At 45.7% G+C, this 16,494-nt stretch overlaps 1 protein-coding gene across 1 annotated transcript; it reads right to left on the bottom strand.

Moving 5' to 3' along the window:
• Positions 1 to 1,946: 1,946 nt before the first annotated feature.
• LOC111219795 (synaptopodin 2-like protein) lies at positions 1,947 to 14,757 on the bottom strand. Its single transcript, XM_022742586.1, has 5 exons — positions 14,530 to 14,757; positions 11,047 to 11,198; positions 10,599 to 10,886; positions 10,080 to 10,468; positions 1,947 to 5,465 (listed from the first exon to the last, which is right to left on the bottom strand). The coding sequence occupies exons 1-5, from the start codon at positions 14,629 to 14,631 to the stop codon at positions 2,695 to 2,697; spliced, it is 3,702 nt and encodes a 1,233-aa protein (XP_022598307.1). The 5' UTR covers positions 14,632 to 14,757; the 3' UTR covers positions 1,947 to 2,694.
• Between the last annotated feature and the right edge of the window lie 1,737 nt (positions 14,758 to 16,494).

The raw sequence follows: 16,494 nt of genomic DNA, 5'->3' as shown, positions 1-16,494 counted from the left end.
CCTTCCTTCCCTGTCACTTGGTTTGTATGAGCCTAGGGGCATTTATGCTTTTGTTGGTGTGTTTCCCTCCCACTCTCACAGTCTCTTTGTACACCCTCCAGAACCTGGCAAACCTTTGGGAATGATTAGCAGCTTCATGCCTGGCTTGCGTCTGGCAGCAGTTACACTTGTATCACCATGTCAGTCAGTTCATCATCGGTCCCGTGCTTTTAAGTTCCAGCCAAGTTTATCAGGTGTTTGATAAATCGCAGTGTCAAATGGAAATTTGAATTTGATGTTATGGTTCATCATCGCCAAAGTTATAACAAGTCATCCTGTGGAAGAGACGAACGTCTGTACCAAATTTCATGACAATCCATCCAATGATTGTGGAGACGTTTCACTCAAAAAGTTATTATCGAGCTGGTCAATCATTACAAATGACCTTCTAGTAAAACAGATGAGATAATAATGAAACAGAAAATAATAAAGGAACCAAAATGAAAACCCTAAAATGACCAAACAAAATAAGAAGGAGGATGGCCATTATTTGTACGTGATCTGACCTGCCCCTAAACCCTGACCCTTGACCCCAAAACACTCTGCTTTGCTGACCCAGAAACATGGTGTGAGGAAAGATCCTCTTTGGCAGAGCAGTGAGAGGAGACAGGATGTACGAGGTAGCACTTCCCCTCCACCCACAATCACATTGTAAAAAAGCCATTAGAATTAAGAGTTTAGCACTGGGCCAAATAGCTGGAGATTATAAGCTCCAAAAATAGGTGAAATGAGCTGTGTGTGTGTGTGTGTGTGTGTGTGTGTGTGTGTGTGTGTGTGTGTGTGTGTGTGTGTGTGTATGTGTGTGTGTGTGTGGTGCAGCTGAGTGAGAGAGGAATTATCAGAGATGGGGAGAGAGACCAAAAGAGGAGAATTGCAGAATGAATTTGGTGATATGGCCAGGAGTTAAAAGAGCCACTTCAGTCATTACTGTAAGTGCAGCTACAGCTTTTATGTATTTCTAAAATCCAGTGGCCTAGTTTGTGGAAAAACGAATATGCTACTGCACACTGGAGCGATTTGTGTGTGTGTGTGTGTGTGTTGTGCCTTCCACTAGCACAGCAGCTAAGCTTACCAGTGGACCTGAATAGGACTAAAGTTAGCTGCTAAAGTTAGCCCCGTCTGTCACCTGATCCCAGTCAAGGGTCAAAGGTTAGATCCCTTTCTGTGGGCATGGTTGAGTTTCACATTTCTGAAGCCATCAGGTGGCTGCCATTAAACTGCTCTGAAATGTAAGCCAACAGTCCGACCAGCTACAATGATCAGATATTGTAAAAATCGAAAAATTAGTTTGTACTTTGTACTATTTTTTATCTTCTCTCATTCATCTCAATTACCAAATATACTGTGTGTCTGCAGCTAGGAAAAGATAAGATATAAAGTGAAAACTATATATTTTTTTCCCAGACAGGTGTGTATGACTGTTACCTTACATGTTACTGACATTTTACCAAGGTAAAATCAGTAATGAGAGGGAGGAGATGATAAACCGTGTCTGGATGGCAAATCCTACAGTGCCTCCATGTGGTGAGCATTTAAAAAAAACATTACCTTAATGCCTTAACTGTTGCTTTTGAAGACTGTGTTTTTGATCTCTAAACCGCCTAAATCCTGAGAGAACAATTAAGCTGTTATTCTCGCCCAAAAGAGAGAACAGGGTAAAAAAAAAAAAAAAAAAACTAAGGGAGGGAGGGGGGATTCTGGGGACTGGTGTGGGAGCCGGCGGTGACGTGGGTGACAGAGGAAGAAACAGAGTGACAGCTGAGGTGAGTCATGTCTATTTTTATTCAGCTGCATGTCCCTGTGTAAAAGAATCACAGCTAAACAGACACGTTTATGCCTCTCTTGTTCCATATCAGCAGATCAGAAATCAAGTCTACTGTAAAAGCCCCCCCACCCCACCCCACCCCCTCACTCGTTACAAGCTGTGAAAAACTACAGGAAACCAAAGCACACACCGCTGCAGAGTACAACTAAAAAAAAAAAAAAAAGAAAGACACTCAGGATCATCAAACACAAATCCTTAGACTATATATTACAAAGGGGGGATTTGTTAGTACTTCAAATTTTCTGATATGCTGTTGTCGGATGGCAACAGGTACTGCAGGATGTTTCCAGATTGTGCAGCTAAAAGTCAAATCTCATCATTGTTTCTATAATGTCACTTCATCAGTGTCTTTTCATCTTTTTCCCATCCTCGACTACTAGTCCATCTCTCTTACAACACTCTTGTCTTTTCACATCCTCTATTCTTCTTTATTATGTTTAACCTTAATTCTTTAATCATTCAATACAATATTTACAGAACTTTATTTTCCCATTATTTTTCCCAGCATCCCTCTCTGTCCTTTCAATCTGCAGTTGTTCTCCTTTTTTCTTTAAACCTTTTCTCAGGTTTCCACACCACATTTCCTTTGCAAAAAACACAGTGTTCCCTTCAACTATTACCTAATGCATTGGATAAAAGAGTCAGTGATTAAATGTTGGTGATAAAATGTGCTACATGTGTGGCTGATCCAAACAGATCTTGTGATAAAATGTGGCTGATAAAACCTCAAGCTGCAGCCCTAAACAACAACATTACAATACTAAAAACACATAGACTTATTTGGAAAAAAAAAAAAAAAAAAGTTTCTTATGTCCAGACCGGAATCCGTTTTAGTGCATAGTGGATCCAGGGCGCCAGACACAAGGCTGCAGACCCAGGTTGGAAGTGCTGAACCTGGGCCTGGGTACCCTGGCAGGCTGAGTGCTGCTGGTCACCGGCTGAGAGGCACCAGCGGGACCCAGGGGGCTCAGATCTGGAGCACTCTTAAACGCCCTGTTGGCCTGCGCGGTGGTGGAGGGCTGATGGTGGGAGAACGTAGGGGTCTGGACTGGGTTTGGAGCAGGAGCAGAGGAGAAGGTGGAGAAGGTGGGGAGCTGAGGGAGCGGGGCATTAGGGGCGGGAGGCACCGGGGGAGACAGAGGGGCAGCGGCCCACTGAGGTTGGTGAGGTTGGGGTTGAGGCTGATAGGGTTGGTAGGGTGCAGGAGCAATTGTGGGTGGAGGGGACACGACATCAGAGCGCCACAGCGGTTCTCCAAGTGTTGTAGCTGATCGAGGGACGATGACTTTGAGGGCAGGCCCTGTTGCCATGGGAGGGGGCGTGGAGAAACGCTTCACCTCATATACTCGTGCTGTTTTCTGAGGACCACCTGTCATTCCTCGCTGCTGCTGCTGCTGCTGCTGCTGGTAGGTGGAAGTGTCCTGGGGAACCCCGCCCCCATAACTGAACAGGGTAGAGTTGAGCTGGTAGGGCTGATGGTTCATAATGTCCAAAGGCTTCATGCCCGCTTTCTGCCCTTTAGATCCAGCTGGCCCAGACTTTTTCACTTCGGGCTTCTTCTGGGCCTTCAGGGGGCAGGAGGGGGAGAGGAGGGGGTTGTAGCTGATGGGTGGTGGAGCACGGATGTTTGAGGAGTACTTCCAGGTGGCAGGGAGTGAAGGTGTGGGTGAGGGCTCCCTTGTCTGGGCAGGAGAGTAAGGTGCTGCAGCGACAGAGGGAGATCGCTCCACAACGTAGCGATCCATCCTGTTTTGTCTGCGGGCAAACAGCTGACCTCCCTTCCCCTCCAGCTGTGGCACCTGAGGGGTTTGAGGTTTTGGGGCAACAGGGGGCGGCCTGGGTCCTCGCTGAGCCTGCATGAAGTTGCAGGCCTCTGCCCCCAGCCTCAGCCAGTCCTCCTCAGGCCCCGACTCATGCCCAGCCTCCCCGCTGGGTGCAACTCCAGATTCAGCACCCGGGGCTCTAACAAAGCGGTCATCCATGTTCTGGACCATCGACAGCAAGTCTGGGTTTGGAGAAACATCTTTGTTCTGGACTGCGCAAAACATTGGCTTCTTGTTGCTACGACGACGGGCATCATTCAGGATGCCGGTGCGAGAGGCGGGGACAGAGATGCGCTGCTCACGTGTCACAAGTGAATCAGCGGCAGGAGCCTGGGGAGGTGATGCAGTTTCCATGGCGACGTGGGGGCTGGGAGTCATTGTACCTGTCGTGTTGATGTAAGGGTGGACGGACGGAGATGGAGAAGGTGGAATGGGAGGAAGAGGATGGGTGGGCTGGGCATGGAAGGAGACCTGAGTCGGATCAGGGGGATGTGGTGGGGAGATGGGAGGAGCAGTCATGCAGGTGGAGGGAGGTGGGTAAGTAGGAGCAGGAGGAGAGGGAAATGACAGTGGAGCTGGAGGGGAGAAGGGTTGAGCGGGTGATGGACAAACTGCGGGACCTTGAGCTACACAAGGAGGGAAGGGGGCGGAGGGGGAAGCATGCACGGCAGACTGAGGTGAAAATATGTGTGGGTTCGCAGGAGGGTGGGAGAAAGACAGGGAGGAGGGAGGCGAGAGAGCTGAGGGGGGGGAGTTAACAGAGGGGTGAGTGTTGCTGTTGTTATTTCTTGCAGGGATGTACAGAGAGGTGCTAGACACCGCTCTCCTCGTATCTGGCGCTGATGGATGGCGAGTGGGTGAGATAGTCACCATGGAGACGGCCGCCACCGGTTTGGTCGCCATGGTTATGGCTGTGGGTTTGGGTTGGGGAGGGCGAAACATCACTGACGTCACAGAGGCGCGAGGAGGGGTAGGGCCAGGGGTGAAGGGGCGTGCAGTGCGGTTCAGAACACCTGTATTAGGATTGAAGTTGGCGTTCAGGTGATGGTCTGAGTCTGTGATTGGACTAGGACTAAGATTAGGATTAGGACCAGGATTAGAGTTGCCATGTTGCCCATTTTGACTGGGTAGGGGTGTCTGAGAGGGCGGGCTGAGAACTACACTAGCCCGACTAACAGCTACTGACCCCCCATTGGTCAGAGCCACAGCTGGAGGAGACATGTGTGCAGCGTGGTTACTGATTGGCTGCTTCGTGACGCCACGCTCCAGCCTTGAACCCTGATAGGCTGAGCACTCCAGCCCTGAGACCTCCAACCCGGGGCTTTGTTTGACTGGGGTCAGAAGTCCTGGAGTCTGATAGGCTGAGATGTCCAGCCCTGGGCTGTGATTGGTTGCTGGTGTTGTTGGAGTGGTCGGTGTAGTTGACGGGCAAGCAGAGCTTCTCCTGTCCAACAGGTCTAGATAACCACTATCCCACGTGGGATCAAATGATCCTGAGAATCCCTCTTCATCAACCTCTGAGCCACTTAGGATGGAACTTCCTCCTTCCTCCTCTGTCTCTCCTCCTGTCTCCCCTTCTGTCTCCCCTCCTCCGTCTCCCTCAGCTTTGCCGAAGCAGGTCAGTGTGTACTTCTTTGCCCTCTGCCGGCGTTTCTTGAACATAAGCACCCCTTTGGAGTTGGGGTTGGGAGCATCAGTCAGCAAAGAGGCAATAGAGCGGCATTTAGTACGAGCTTCTTTCACCTGTTTCTCCACCAAACTCTCCCCACGCTGTAACTCTGCAAGACAGGAAGAGGAAAGAGAGAGAGAGAGAAACCTAAATGATTATGCCGAAAGAGAGAAGAAACAAAGGAGAGAACCGGTAATGGGATTTTTGATGAACACCTAACAAGCTGCAGGCGACAAATAATCGAAGCAAAACAGTGTGATAGCCCTCGTTGACTGCAAATAGTGCCTGATTTCTATAGTATTATCACAGTGAGGAGCTGCAGTGAGGATTAGCAGTGACAGACAGGAGTGTGTGTTGTGGATTTAGAACAAAGAATTCCTGCTGCTCTCCAAAGTTGAGTCACATACACTCCGGGAAGGTTAGATCAGAGTGTCTCTCTTGGGCAAATGGTTGTTTGTGCCTGTGTGTGTGTGTGTGTGTGTGTGTGTGTGAGTGTGTGTGTGTGTGTGTGAGTGTGTGTGTGTGTGTGTGAGTGTGTGTGTGTGTGTGTGAGTGTGTGTGTGTGTGTGTGAGTGTGTGTGTGTGTGTGTGAGTGTGTGTGTGTGTGTGTGAGTGTGTGTGTGTGTGTGTGAGTGTGTGTGTGTGTGTGTGAGTGTGTGTGTGTGTGTGTGTGTGTGTGTCTGTGCATGCCACATGTGTGCCTCTCTGTTTAGTCCAAGGCCATTTGAGTCTCTTGGCTCACCTCACTACATAACTATAGTCTAATACTGTCAGGTTTACCAAAGCATAACAAACAATAATCCCAGAATCAAACCTGATGTTTCTGTTGCACAGTTCAGACATTTCTACATCCGGAAATTGATGCTACCCTCCACAAGACGTGATATAACAAGGCTTAAAGGAGAGAGCGACTCTACACCCATGCTAGCAGTATGTAGAGAAATGCTACGCCTAAATGCTAATACAACTTAGCACTAAACATAAACAATAGCAGAGGCCAGTCAGAATTACGCTGGTTTTGCAGGTATTTAGTCATAAAACAAAAGTCTTGCACAAATTAAAATTCTGACCCAAATATGGTGCTACAGGAAAGATTGAGGGATCACCAAAGTTAAGACGTTCTCACTGAGAGGGACATAGATAAATAGATACTTAGATAGATACTTTATTTATCTCCTAGGGGAAATTCATGACATGAATGTCTGTGTCAAATCTTATGGCAGGCCAACCAATAGTTGTCCCGCCATTGTCATGTAAATACATAAAAACAAAAGTGTCAACTAGCTGGGAGCAGAGGAGGAAAAGTCAGCGGATCACCAAAGTCATTAGGATTCATCCCCCTGGGGATCATGAATGTCTGTGCAAAATCTCATTCTTATCCACCCAATAGCCGTCGAGATATTATCGTCTGGACCAAAGTGGTGTAGCGACAGACCGACATTGCTGTCCATAGAGCCACGCTGCCATCATGGCTAAAAATAACTATAAATAATCTGCAACTTTGGTCACTTTTGCTTTATGTGTCTGACCCATAGTAAGTAAAGTAGCTTCATCAAGTTGATAAAACACTCCAACAAAGACACATCGGCTTATATCATGTGTCTTTAAGGCTTAAAACCACAAAACGAGATGCACAATCGCAGGTAGAGGGACTCATTAACTCATCCTCACATCGAAATCATTTACATCAGGATCAACAGTCAATTCCATGAAGTACAATAATGAGAATTACATTAATGCTCAGATTTCTCTGGTGTTGACATGGCATAGAAATGAGGTCATCCCCCTTAATCTGAAAGAGAAAACAACACTGATGTGCATCTCCCCTAATGTGAGCAAGTCCGTGTGTAAATGAAGTTACGTGCACATACCTGCGTACACAGTGTGTGGGACTGTGTGTCCACCTGCGTCTGAACCTGAAAGAGATGTGAGGTCCCTCATCTCACAAGCGTGAGTGTGTGCGCGTGTGTGTCCTTAACCTCCCTCAGACCCTCCCACACACACCTCCTCGCAGTGTTCGGTTCTGCTCTGAGCGGGGGAACCGTTCTGTCTCTTTCTTCCAGTTCTTCTCTCAGGGCACAGCCCATGTAAAGACCTTTGTCTCTGTCCAGCAACCCGAACCAACACATGATGTCAACCCACTATTCCTGTCTGTCTGACAGGCATCAAACACCTGTCCAGTCTCTGTGTCATACACACACACACACACACACACATACACAAGGACAGGAAGACCCCTCACCAGCAGTGTCATTGAGTGTGTGTATATGTGTGTTTGTGTGTGTTTGTCGTATGAGTTCATAAAGCCAATTATAGGTTATAGAGGGAAGTGCGGTCATAACTCTTTGCTGATGTGCCATTCTCTGCTGCTGACACTTCATACCTAACAACCACCTCACACACAGACACACAACTCTAGCAGAGCTAACAATCCCACCAAGTCTAAAGCCCAAAGGCAAAGTGTGTGTGTGTGTGTGTGTGTGTATGTGTGTGTGTGTGTGTGTGTGTGTGTGTGTGTGTGTGTGTGTGTGTGTTTGTAACGTGAGAAAGGGCAGGTCCCTGGACACCTCATCATCATCATCCTATAGTAAAGCCCCAACGTAATCATTCAGGCCTTCAGCTTCTTGTACCAGAGGACAGATCCCTCATTACTGCAACAGTCACTCATATCACGACTCAGTTACTCAGTGTGAGCAGCTGTGAACACTAGTGCCTTGTTGAGATCAGTTAACCAGACAAAGTCAATAAGAGTTTATGAGATTAAAGAAATTGGTCGAACTTTTTGGGAAACACACTTATTTGCTTTCTAAGTTCTAATGCTAATGCGCCACAGTTTTTGTACAGATTAAGGAAATGAGATGTAACATGTTTATTAGTGAGCTTTTGTTACTTGATTCGTTATTAGTTTTGTTACATTTGGACCTTGTTTTTGTTTCCAGTCTTTATGCTAAGCTAAGCTAAATCCCTCCAGGCTGTAGCTTCTTATTTACCCTGCAGTTATAAGAGTGGTATCAGTCTTCCCATCAAACTCTAACACAAATAACCATATATTCCCTATTCCACTATTACCATAAAATGACACCTCAGTATACAACAGTAATTATATTTAGCGATTCATTCAGTGGTTCCCAACCATTTTTGCTTGCGGCCCCTTAATACGAAGCAACGTCTTCTTGCAGCCCCTTGCTGAAATGTAACCTTATTAGACAGTTTCATTTGAATGTTTTTTGGGGCCTTCAAAGATAAAACTAATCATTATTTCAAAAGTAACAGGAGAAAAAATTAATTAAAGTCTGAAAAACAAATTTAATTTTATGTAGCAGCTTCATTTTTCTTATTTCCTAACCCCACAATTATCTAAGGACGCCTTAGATTCATCTCACAAACGTTTGTCCTCTATTTTTCAGTTGGATGGATTTATTGTTTGACCTATTAAATGTCAGAAAGTATGGAAAATTACATCCCAGATCCACAGGGGACGACTTCAGGATTATTATTGTCTGGCCAACAGTCCAAAACCCAAACATATACAGGTTATAATGATATAAATGAGAGAAAACTTAGTTAGATTTGTTGCTTAATTTTCTGTTGATTGATTAAACAGTGATTCGGCAAATCATTTCAGTGCTGGAAACATTGACATTTTACTGATACAAACCCTACTCTGCACAGCCGACTAACACACGCATACACGCAAACGTCAGAAACACGCACATACATACACCACATATTCAGCTGTGTGGCCTGTAGGCCTAAGTCAGAGATGCGGCCAATCTGTCAATCAGAAGTTTTCAGTGCCTATAAATACAGCCAGTGAGGCAAATACCCAGAATACTGACAGAAGAGATAGACTCCTGTTCCAAGGGACAGAGAGGGGTGGGGGTGGGTGGGGGGGCTTCCTCTGTAAGTATCTGGTATATCTCACCCCATCACCACCAGCCTGTAACTGTAACAGGATGCTCCAGTTACACAAAATAACCACTAGAGGGTGATCTGGCTAAGGATTTGAGCCGAACTTCATAGGATGCCTTTTGGAGACACCAGGGGAATTTTTGGAATTTAAATTAAAAAGCAGAAACGCTGTGGTCAAGAAGAAATAGCTGCATTAGCTTGCGGAAAGTACAGATGTTCCTGTTTTTGCTTTCATACCCTCAAAATTGATAGATGCAAAAGTTTGGATCCAATGTGCCCAGTTTCCAAACTGTATTCAGCCTAACAACAATTATTGGCTGGAAATTTAATGGGTGAAATTGACAAACACATCCATGGCATGCTGTAAAGGATAGTTATAGTTGGCTTTGTAGCATCAGTTATATATTATCTTTATGATGTCTGGAACAATTACCATACACGAATAAAATCGCAGTAGCCTCTAACTTATCTGACTAAGGACTATTTTTTCCAAGAACCCCGACTTTCTAACTCCTCCCTCTTCTTCGTTATCAGCTCACTAGTGTTAGTTGGTGTGTGTTATTGTTTTCTTTGCCTTTACAAAAGAGAATGAAGATGTTGGAGGGGATTTTCCCATCATCTTTTTACTTATTGCACAAGTTTTTATGTGAATTGAACAATGGTTTACTGTTCACAAACTGTAGAAGTGTATAACTTTGTATGTGCATTTTCTCTTTTTTCCCTTGTCCTTGTACTCTCCGGTTTTAGATTTTGAAAACTTTATGACCTGTATGGTTGTGCTGTAGTTTTTTTTATGAAGATATATACTCACTGGCTTGCCGTGCTTTGTCCATGTAGGTGGTGGAGAGCTCATCGCTGACGGGGGTCAGCTGCGGTCCCACCATGGGCACCAGTTGTTTACTAGAGCCCAACATCAGCGCCTCTTTCGCCCGTTCAGGAGACACCAGGGGTGGGCAGGTCAGCCCAATGCAGCCCCCCGCCTCCTGGAAGCCACTGTCACCTTCTCCCTCCGCTTCCACCAACCCCTGATCGGGGGTCGGGGTGAGTGTGTGAGGGGTCAGAGTGTGTGGGGTGTGCGCTGGAGTGGTCCACTCTGTCTGGGGGGGCTGGTAGATTAGCTCTCTGCGAGGGACGCCAGGAAGACACTGACCATCCCACTGCCCCTGCGTGGAAAGCCCTGCATCTGTGGCGCTCTCATACCTGAGATCGATGACAGAAGGCAGCAAAGATAATCATTATCAGAATGATGTCTCGGAAAAAAGTGATACAAGAAATGGCAGAATACATCGGACAGGAAGTGAGAGAGAAGACTTCAGGTCTCGTCTCCTACCCGCTCATCTCTGAGGTCTCCTCTTCTTCGTTGTCATAGCGCGCAGGTGAGCGTGCATGAGGAGGTGTGCGGCGCTGGCGGCGGTGAGTGTGTGACTGTGTGTCTGCGTCACTGTCCGTTTCTCCGTAGTAGGCTTCGCTGTCCGGAGGGGAGGTGATGCCTCTGGGGGAGAGGATGGAGGGATGGAGGGAGGGCAAGGGGGCTCCGGGGGGAGACAGGACCCTCACGGAGGAGCGGGGCGATGCAGAGCAACCAGAATAAGATGAGGAGTGGAATCCAGAGGGGGCCCTGGAAACATCCAAACATCCAAAATGAGAAACATGCGTCAATGGGTATGCCTTCATGTAACAAGGTGTGTGGTGTACTGTATGTGTGTGTGTGTGTGTGTGTGTGTGTGTGTGTGTGTGTGTGTGTGTGTGTGTGTGTGTGTGTGAGTCAGAGATCTGACCTTTTAACCCTCAGGCTGAGTGTCGCACTCTGTGCATCTATGAGGCTCATGGCCTGAGCATGACTGAGCTCTTCACACATGTGGTCGTCGATGGAAACCAGCTCATCATGCTCCTTGAGTCCAGCTCTGCAGGCTTTGCTGCGCCTGCGTACCTGCAGAGAGGAAAGAGGTTAATAACATATTAATACATAAAAGCACAGTGAATATACTTTTTACAATTTATTGTCCAGTGTCCCGCCTAATCTACACCTTCCACTTGCTGCTTAACTCTTTAGACCAGTTGTTCCCAACCTTTTGGGCCCGGGACCCCTGTTGTTGTTATTCTAACAACTATGAACACTGAGACTGAATGGGCTGAAAGCAACACACACACACTGCTCTGGTTTCCACTGGAATTGTTTCACTTTTCTGCAAACGAAAACTTACACCATGAAAATATTTTAAAGATGCTGTAATCACATCAAAATTCTACACAGTGGCTTAAATTAAAACATATTTTCTCAATCGGATTCTATGGATGAACCACTAGTTACTGACAAGGTTTTATATACACATGAGATGTATTTATTTTCCTGTACTCTTCTCACTGGTTTGAGTTAGGGCTGTCACGATATCAGATTGTCACAACAACATTGTCGCGGCTAAACGAATTCACAATGACAATATTATCGGGATATCTGATGAAAACTTGAAAAAAATATATAATAATGCTGTCAGTCAAATTCATCTTTAACTTTGTTTATTGTGTGTTTTGTCTGTTTTTTGGCAAATGAATGAGACTCAAATACAAGTGCAGGGAGGTGGAGAGAGAGTCTGTAGCGATAACTGTACAAAAGCGAACATAAAGAACACTTAATGAATAATGAGGAGGCAACAAGATGAACTGATGAGCATCTTCCATAACCATATTATCATAGGTGTATTATTATCACGATGTCAATATTTCATTTATTAAATATCACGGTTATCATCAATACCGGTTTATCACAACACCCCTAGTTTGAAGTGGGAGGGGCTCAGCAGGAAGAGGATGATGTGAAGCATATCTGTGCACCAATAAGGATTTAGCAACATTTGATTTAGAGGAATCAGACCACTGTCAATCAAATCAGACCAAAGTACACCCACTAACCCTAAGCCACTAAACCCTGACCTTAATAAGTGAGGGTGTTTTTTCTTTCATTTTGATTTTTGCTTTTTTAATGAACAATATTTATCATTATAGAAAAATGCTTGAATAAGAAAAAGAAAAAAAAGAAAAGAGTGTTGCGAGGTGTTAGTCAGTGAGAGCGCTCTTCTACGAAATGGCCTTTAAAGTTCTCCGACTTGTAGCACAGCTCTCCTCTGCTGGCAGCTCTCACCGTCCCTGGATCAGAATAACTCATGAAGTCACGCAGCTGTTCCTGGAGGTCGCCGAGAGATGATGTCATAGGACCCTTCAGGAAGTATGTGTGGTGGGGGGTGGTTGATAGATGGGATAAAGGGGAAGGCGAGTATTCTTGTCCGCTAGATTTCAGTTTCCTCTAAAAGAAGAGGATAAGGCCCCTCCCCCTCTGCGCCCTAACACTAATGCGAACACCTTATCGCTGCTGAAGGTAGAAATGTTGAGTGTGTCCTAGCACCTACTTGGATTCTCTAAAGAGGACACGGTATTTCCCTTTATCAGTGTCTCTTGACCCAATAATCCCATTCCACCATCACGTGACCACACGCAAAGGGAAAGCTATCTATCTCAACTCAAAGTATATACACACACACACACACATACGTATACACACACACACACATACACGCACAAGTGAACATCATGACAGAGGGGGTTTAAACAGCTGCATCACTAGTCTGGACCAAGGGGCATTCCTGTCATTCAGCATATGTTCCTCACAGACCCAAAATAAAACCTTGCGGGAAAATCAACCACATTCCTAGACGGATGAAGGAAGACAGGAGCCAGTGTGATGTGTGCACAAAAAATAGGTTAAAAAGTTTAAACACTTCAAGAGACAGAGAAGTCCAAGTGTGTGTGTGTGTGTGTGTGTGTGTGTGTGTGTGTGTGTGTGTGTGTGTGTGTGTGTGTGTGAACAAGAAGCCTTTTTCCATGCTCAGCTTCCAGCTCCTCTTAAATGAGCTATTCTGATCCTCGAGTTGGAGCTCCATTCCCAACCAGGCTTATCTGAGTTATGCCCAACCACACACACACACACACACATATACACAAACAACAGATTACACACAACCATACACCAACAAGAGGGAAACACACACACATACACACACTGATCAAACCCTCATTAAAGGTGACCTTATCTGCTTGAAAATCCTGGATAAAGACAGGTCTTTGGCGCCAGAGCTACTCTGCCTCCATCTTGAATCAGGGGTTATGACAGCTTACGAGTGACTGGCCAACTTTTAACGTCAGCGCGAGCCAGGTCACATTCCTCCTCTCCAGAATAGCTTTTCTTATTAGAGACGACATTCTGGTCTGTCAGCAAATATAAACGCAGATATGAAAAGACTCTGGAGAAACCAAACCGCAAAAAAAAAAAGGGAAAAAAAAGAGAATATTATTTGGATTAAATTTGTCTAATAAATAAGTGACAGTGACATATCTTAGTAGATGTATTCAGGTGCATAACTACAGACACATGCAAACACAGCATCAGTTTAACGAGCATGCTCACACATTAACTGTGCGTTAACCTATTTGAAAGAAACGCCCGCTGATCTTGACTGAACTGTATGATCGTCATCAATAGGATGCAGTACTGAAACCCGAGCCATGATCAACCCCCCCCCCAAAAACATGTTCACACTGTTCTCTGTCCCACAAACCAAGCAGCAGGAGAGGGTGAAATTGAGGCTATGGCCAATTGAGTAAAGGAAAATTGTTCTTCCTAAGTATATCCTCGAGGTGCTGCTGCATGAAGCGTAAGAAACATGATCAAAGCATCTCAAGAAACAGTAGGAAAGTGGCTCTTTTTGGAGTAATAATTACCTAATTACATAAGTTTAATATGAAAAGACATCCTGATTGATATCCTAATTACTGTAGAAGCATTTCAGTATGACTTTGCCCATCAGACTAAACCCTCTCCAGTTCAGTGATGCGAACAAAAAATAGTAGACCGACAAGAGTACTTGTATTTAGTCATTTTCCACCACAAGACAATCCCACAGTAACCAGAGATTTGAGCTCTTAGTGCAACGAGCGACTGATTCATTTTTTTCTGATTTTATTTTCACTATAGTGTTCCTTGCAAAAGCTTGGATTACCTACAGCACAAGACTGACCACCAAGGCCTCAGACCTCAATTAACAGCTGCAGTCTCTATTAAACCCATCTACTCATGTTACCACCAAGGCAGTGAGTCCTGTCGACAACATACTGTACACACACACACACACACACACACACACACACACACACACATGTTCAAACACACACGCATACATGTATATGAATATATAAAGGCTCCACTGTACCTTGGCCACCTGTAGAGGCTTTTGCTGCTCTGCTCCTCCCTGCAGCCTGAAGCCCCACGGGGCTCCTCCTGAGAGGGAGACCACGATCTCCTCCGCTACCATCCCAGCTCACAGCCTGCTGTGTGTATGAGGATGTATATGTCGCTCTGCCCTTCTTGAGTTCCTCGAACTCGGCGCGTATCAATGAGCGAGCGTGAGGCTTCTGTGTCTCCCTGTGACCACGGCAAAGTCACTCCACCCACGAGGAGACAGGAGGTGGCTGGCTTTCATCTGCTCGCACTGGAATGCTGTGTCGGAAGGGGGGGGGGCACTCAGGAGGGTGAGAAGGGGCAAAAGTGTGTGTGTGTGTGTGTGTGTGTGTGTGTCCATCCTCCCTTGTATTCAACACTTGCCATGTCACTCTCAAGCACTCTGTACAGGAGGGGATGCTTGCTGATATACCCTCCCGAAATAACCACCAGCACCACTCCCTCTTCAACCCCCCCCCCCGGCTCAGCCAGCCCGGACAGCAGCCGCGGCTCACAGATTTGTCTTCATCTACCCACAGTACTCCAACCCTAGGGTACAGAAAGGGGGTGAGAAGAAGAAATATTTTAGGAATTTCAGTTGGTTTACTGTCTATACATTTTAACAGCCTCAGAGTGGGTGCTACGGGGAGTTGAGCTCCAGCTGCCTCCCAGGAAATATCATTTCAAGCTCCTCTGCAGTGTTGGATAAGATGATGAATACTGGCTCTCAGGCTGCTGTGCATCAGCTTCAGCACCTCTGACTTTGCAGAAGAAAGGCAAGCGATCACAGAATTTAGGTAGCCAAAATGACTGGGCCCACCTGATCAAACCCATGCCAGATTTGTGATGAATCGCACGTTAGAATAATTTCAAATTTGGGTTGATGCCAAAGAGATTCTGGCTCAAAGTCCCATTAACTGGAAGTGATCCTCAGCCCACATAGCTTCACGTTTGCACCCCGAAAATGGGGACAAATCTGGCAGATATATATTGGCATGAGCTGCATGGCTTACATTTGGTGGTGCTGGAAGACAGCCCGCATGTGCTGACACTTTGGCACAATTGACCCAATTTAGATGGCTACCTCTTGTCACATTATCATTATTTGATAGATGAGTGGGAGTATCAACATAGACCTAATGGCTCTCAGTCTGAGGGAAACTTAATAGAGCCAAGAAGGGTTCTTTTCCATGGCAAAGCTGGTGTGAAAACGGACACGTTCCCCCCACCTGCCTGTACTTTGTACTTGTTTCAAAATTACCATCTCAAAAGCTAGAGAAACAAAGTGCAATTCTTAAAGTCTCCTTCCTCTCCTTTTTAATGGCGGGTGGCATTATTCCTTTTCCTTCTACTTGGCCAAATTAAATTTCCATGGTATTATACTGCCTCCTTGGCTAGTGTATCTGCCAGTCCCAGCTCAAATTCAGTCCCTTGAATTCCCCTGTGAGCTGGAACACAAATTCATGTAACTGATATATTCATTTTTCGAAATCTGAATTATGTTTCACATTTATCATTTATTATGTCCTGTCTACTCTGAGATAAGAATTCTGAACTAAAGTCTGAACACAAAAAGGCCTTGTCTAGTTTCACCTGTTGTACCCACAATAAAGACATAACAATTGCTACCACCTCAACTGTATAAGTGGAGAATGAAAATCCTGCTCTTCCATTTGGATCTGTAGACTCATCTGTATTAACTGCAACATAACTCTTACACAGTTTGCAGCCTTTCTTCAGCATAGACAGATACATTTCCATGTAACTGACTATTCTCCTGTATATCTTAAGGCTAAGTCTGCTGATACTGAAGGGAATAACTCATGGTGGTGCTGGAGTCTTGAAATAACATTAAGCTCCTATTTTTTACAGTGAACCTCTTGGTCTTGGACTGCTGTCAATCACCGGTGCTGTGGTCCGGTGGCTCCGGTACAGTAGAGGAGGTGAGCGTGGAGGA

This window comes from Seriola dumerili, unplaced genomic scaffold (genome assembly GCF_002260705.1).
Source record: "Seriola dumerili isolate Sdu_G_001 unplaced genomic scaffold, Sdu_1.0 BDQW01000068.1, whole genome shotgun sequence".
Classification (NCBI taxonomy): Eukaryota; Metazoa; Chordata; class Actinopteri; order Carangiformes; family Carangidae; genus Seriola; species Seriola dumerili.
Note: the sequence above shows the minus strand (reverse complement) of the source record. Positions and strands in the feature narration are given on the sequence as shown.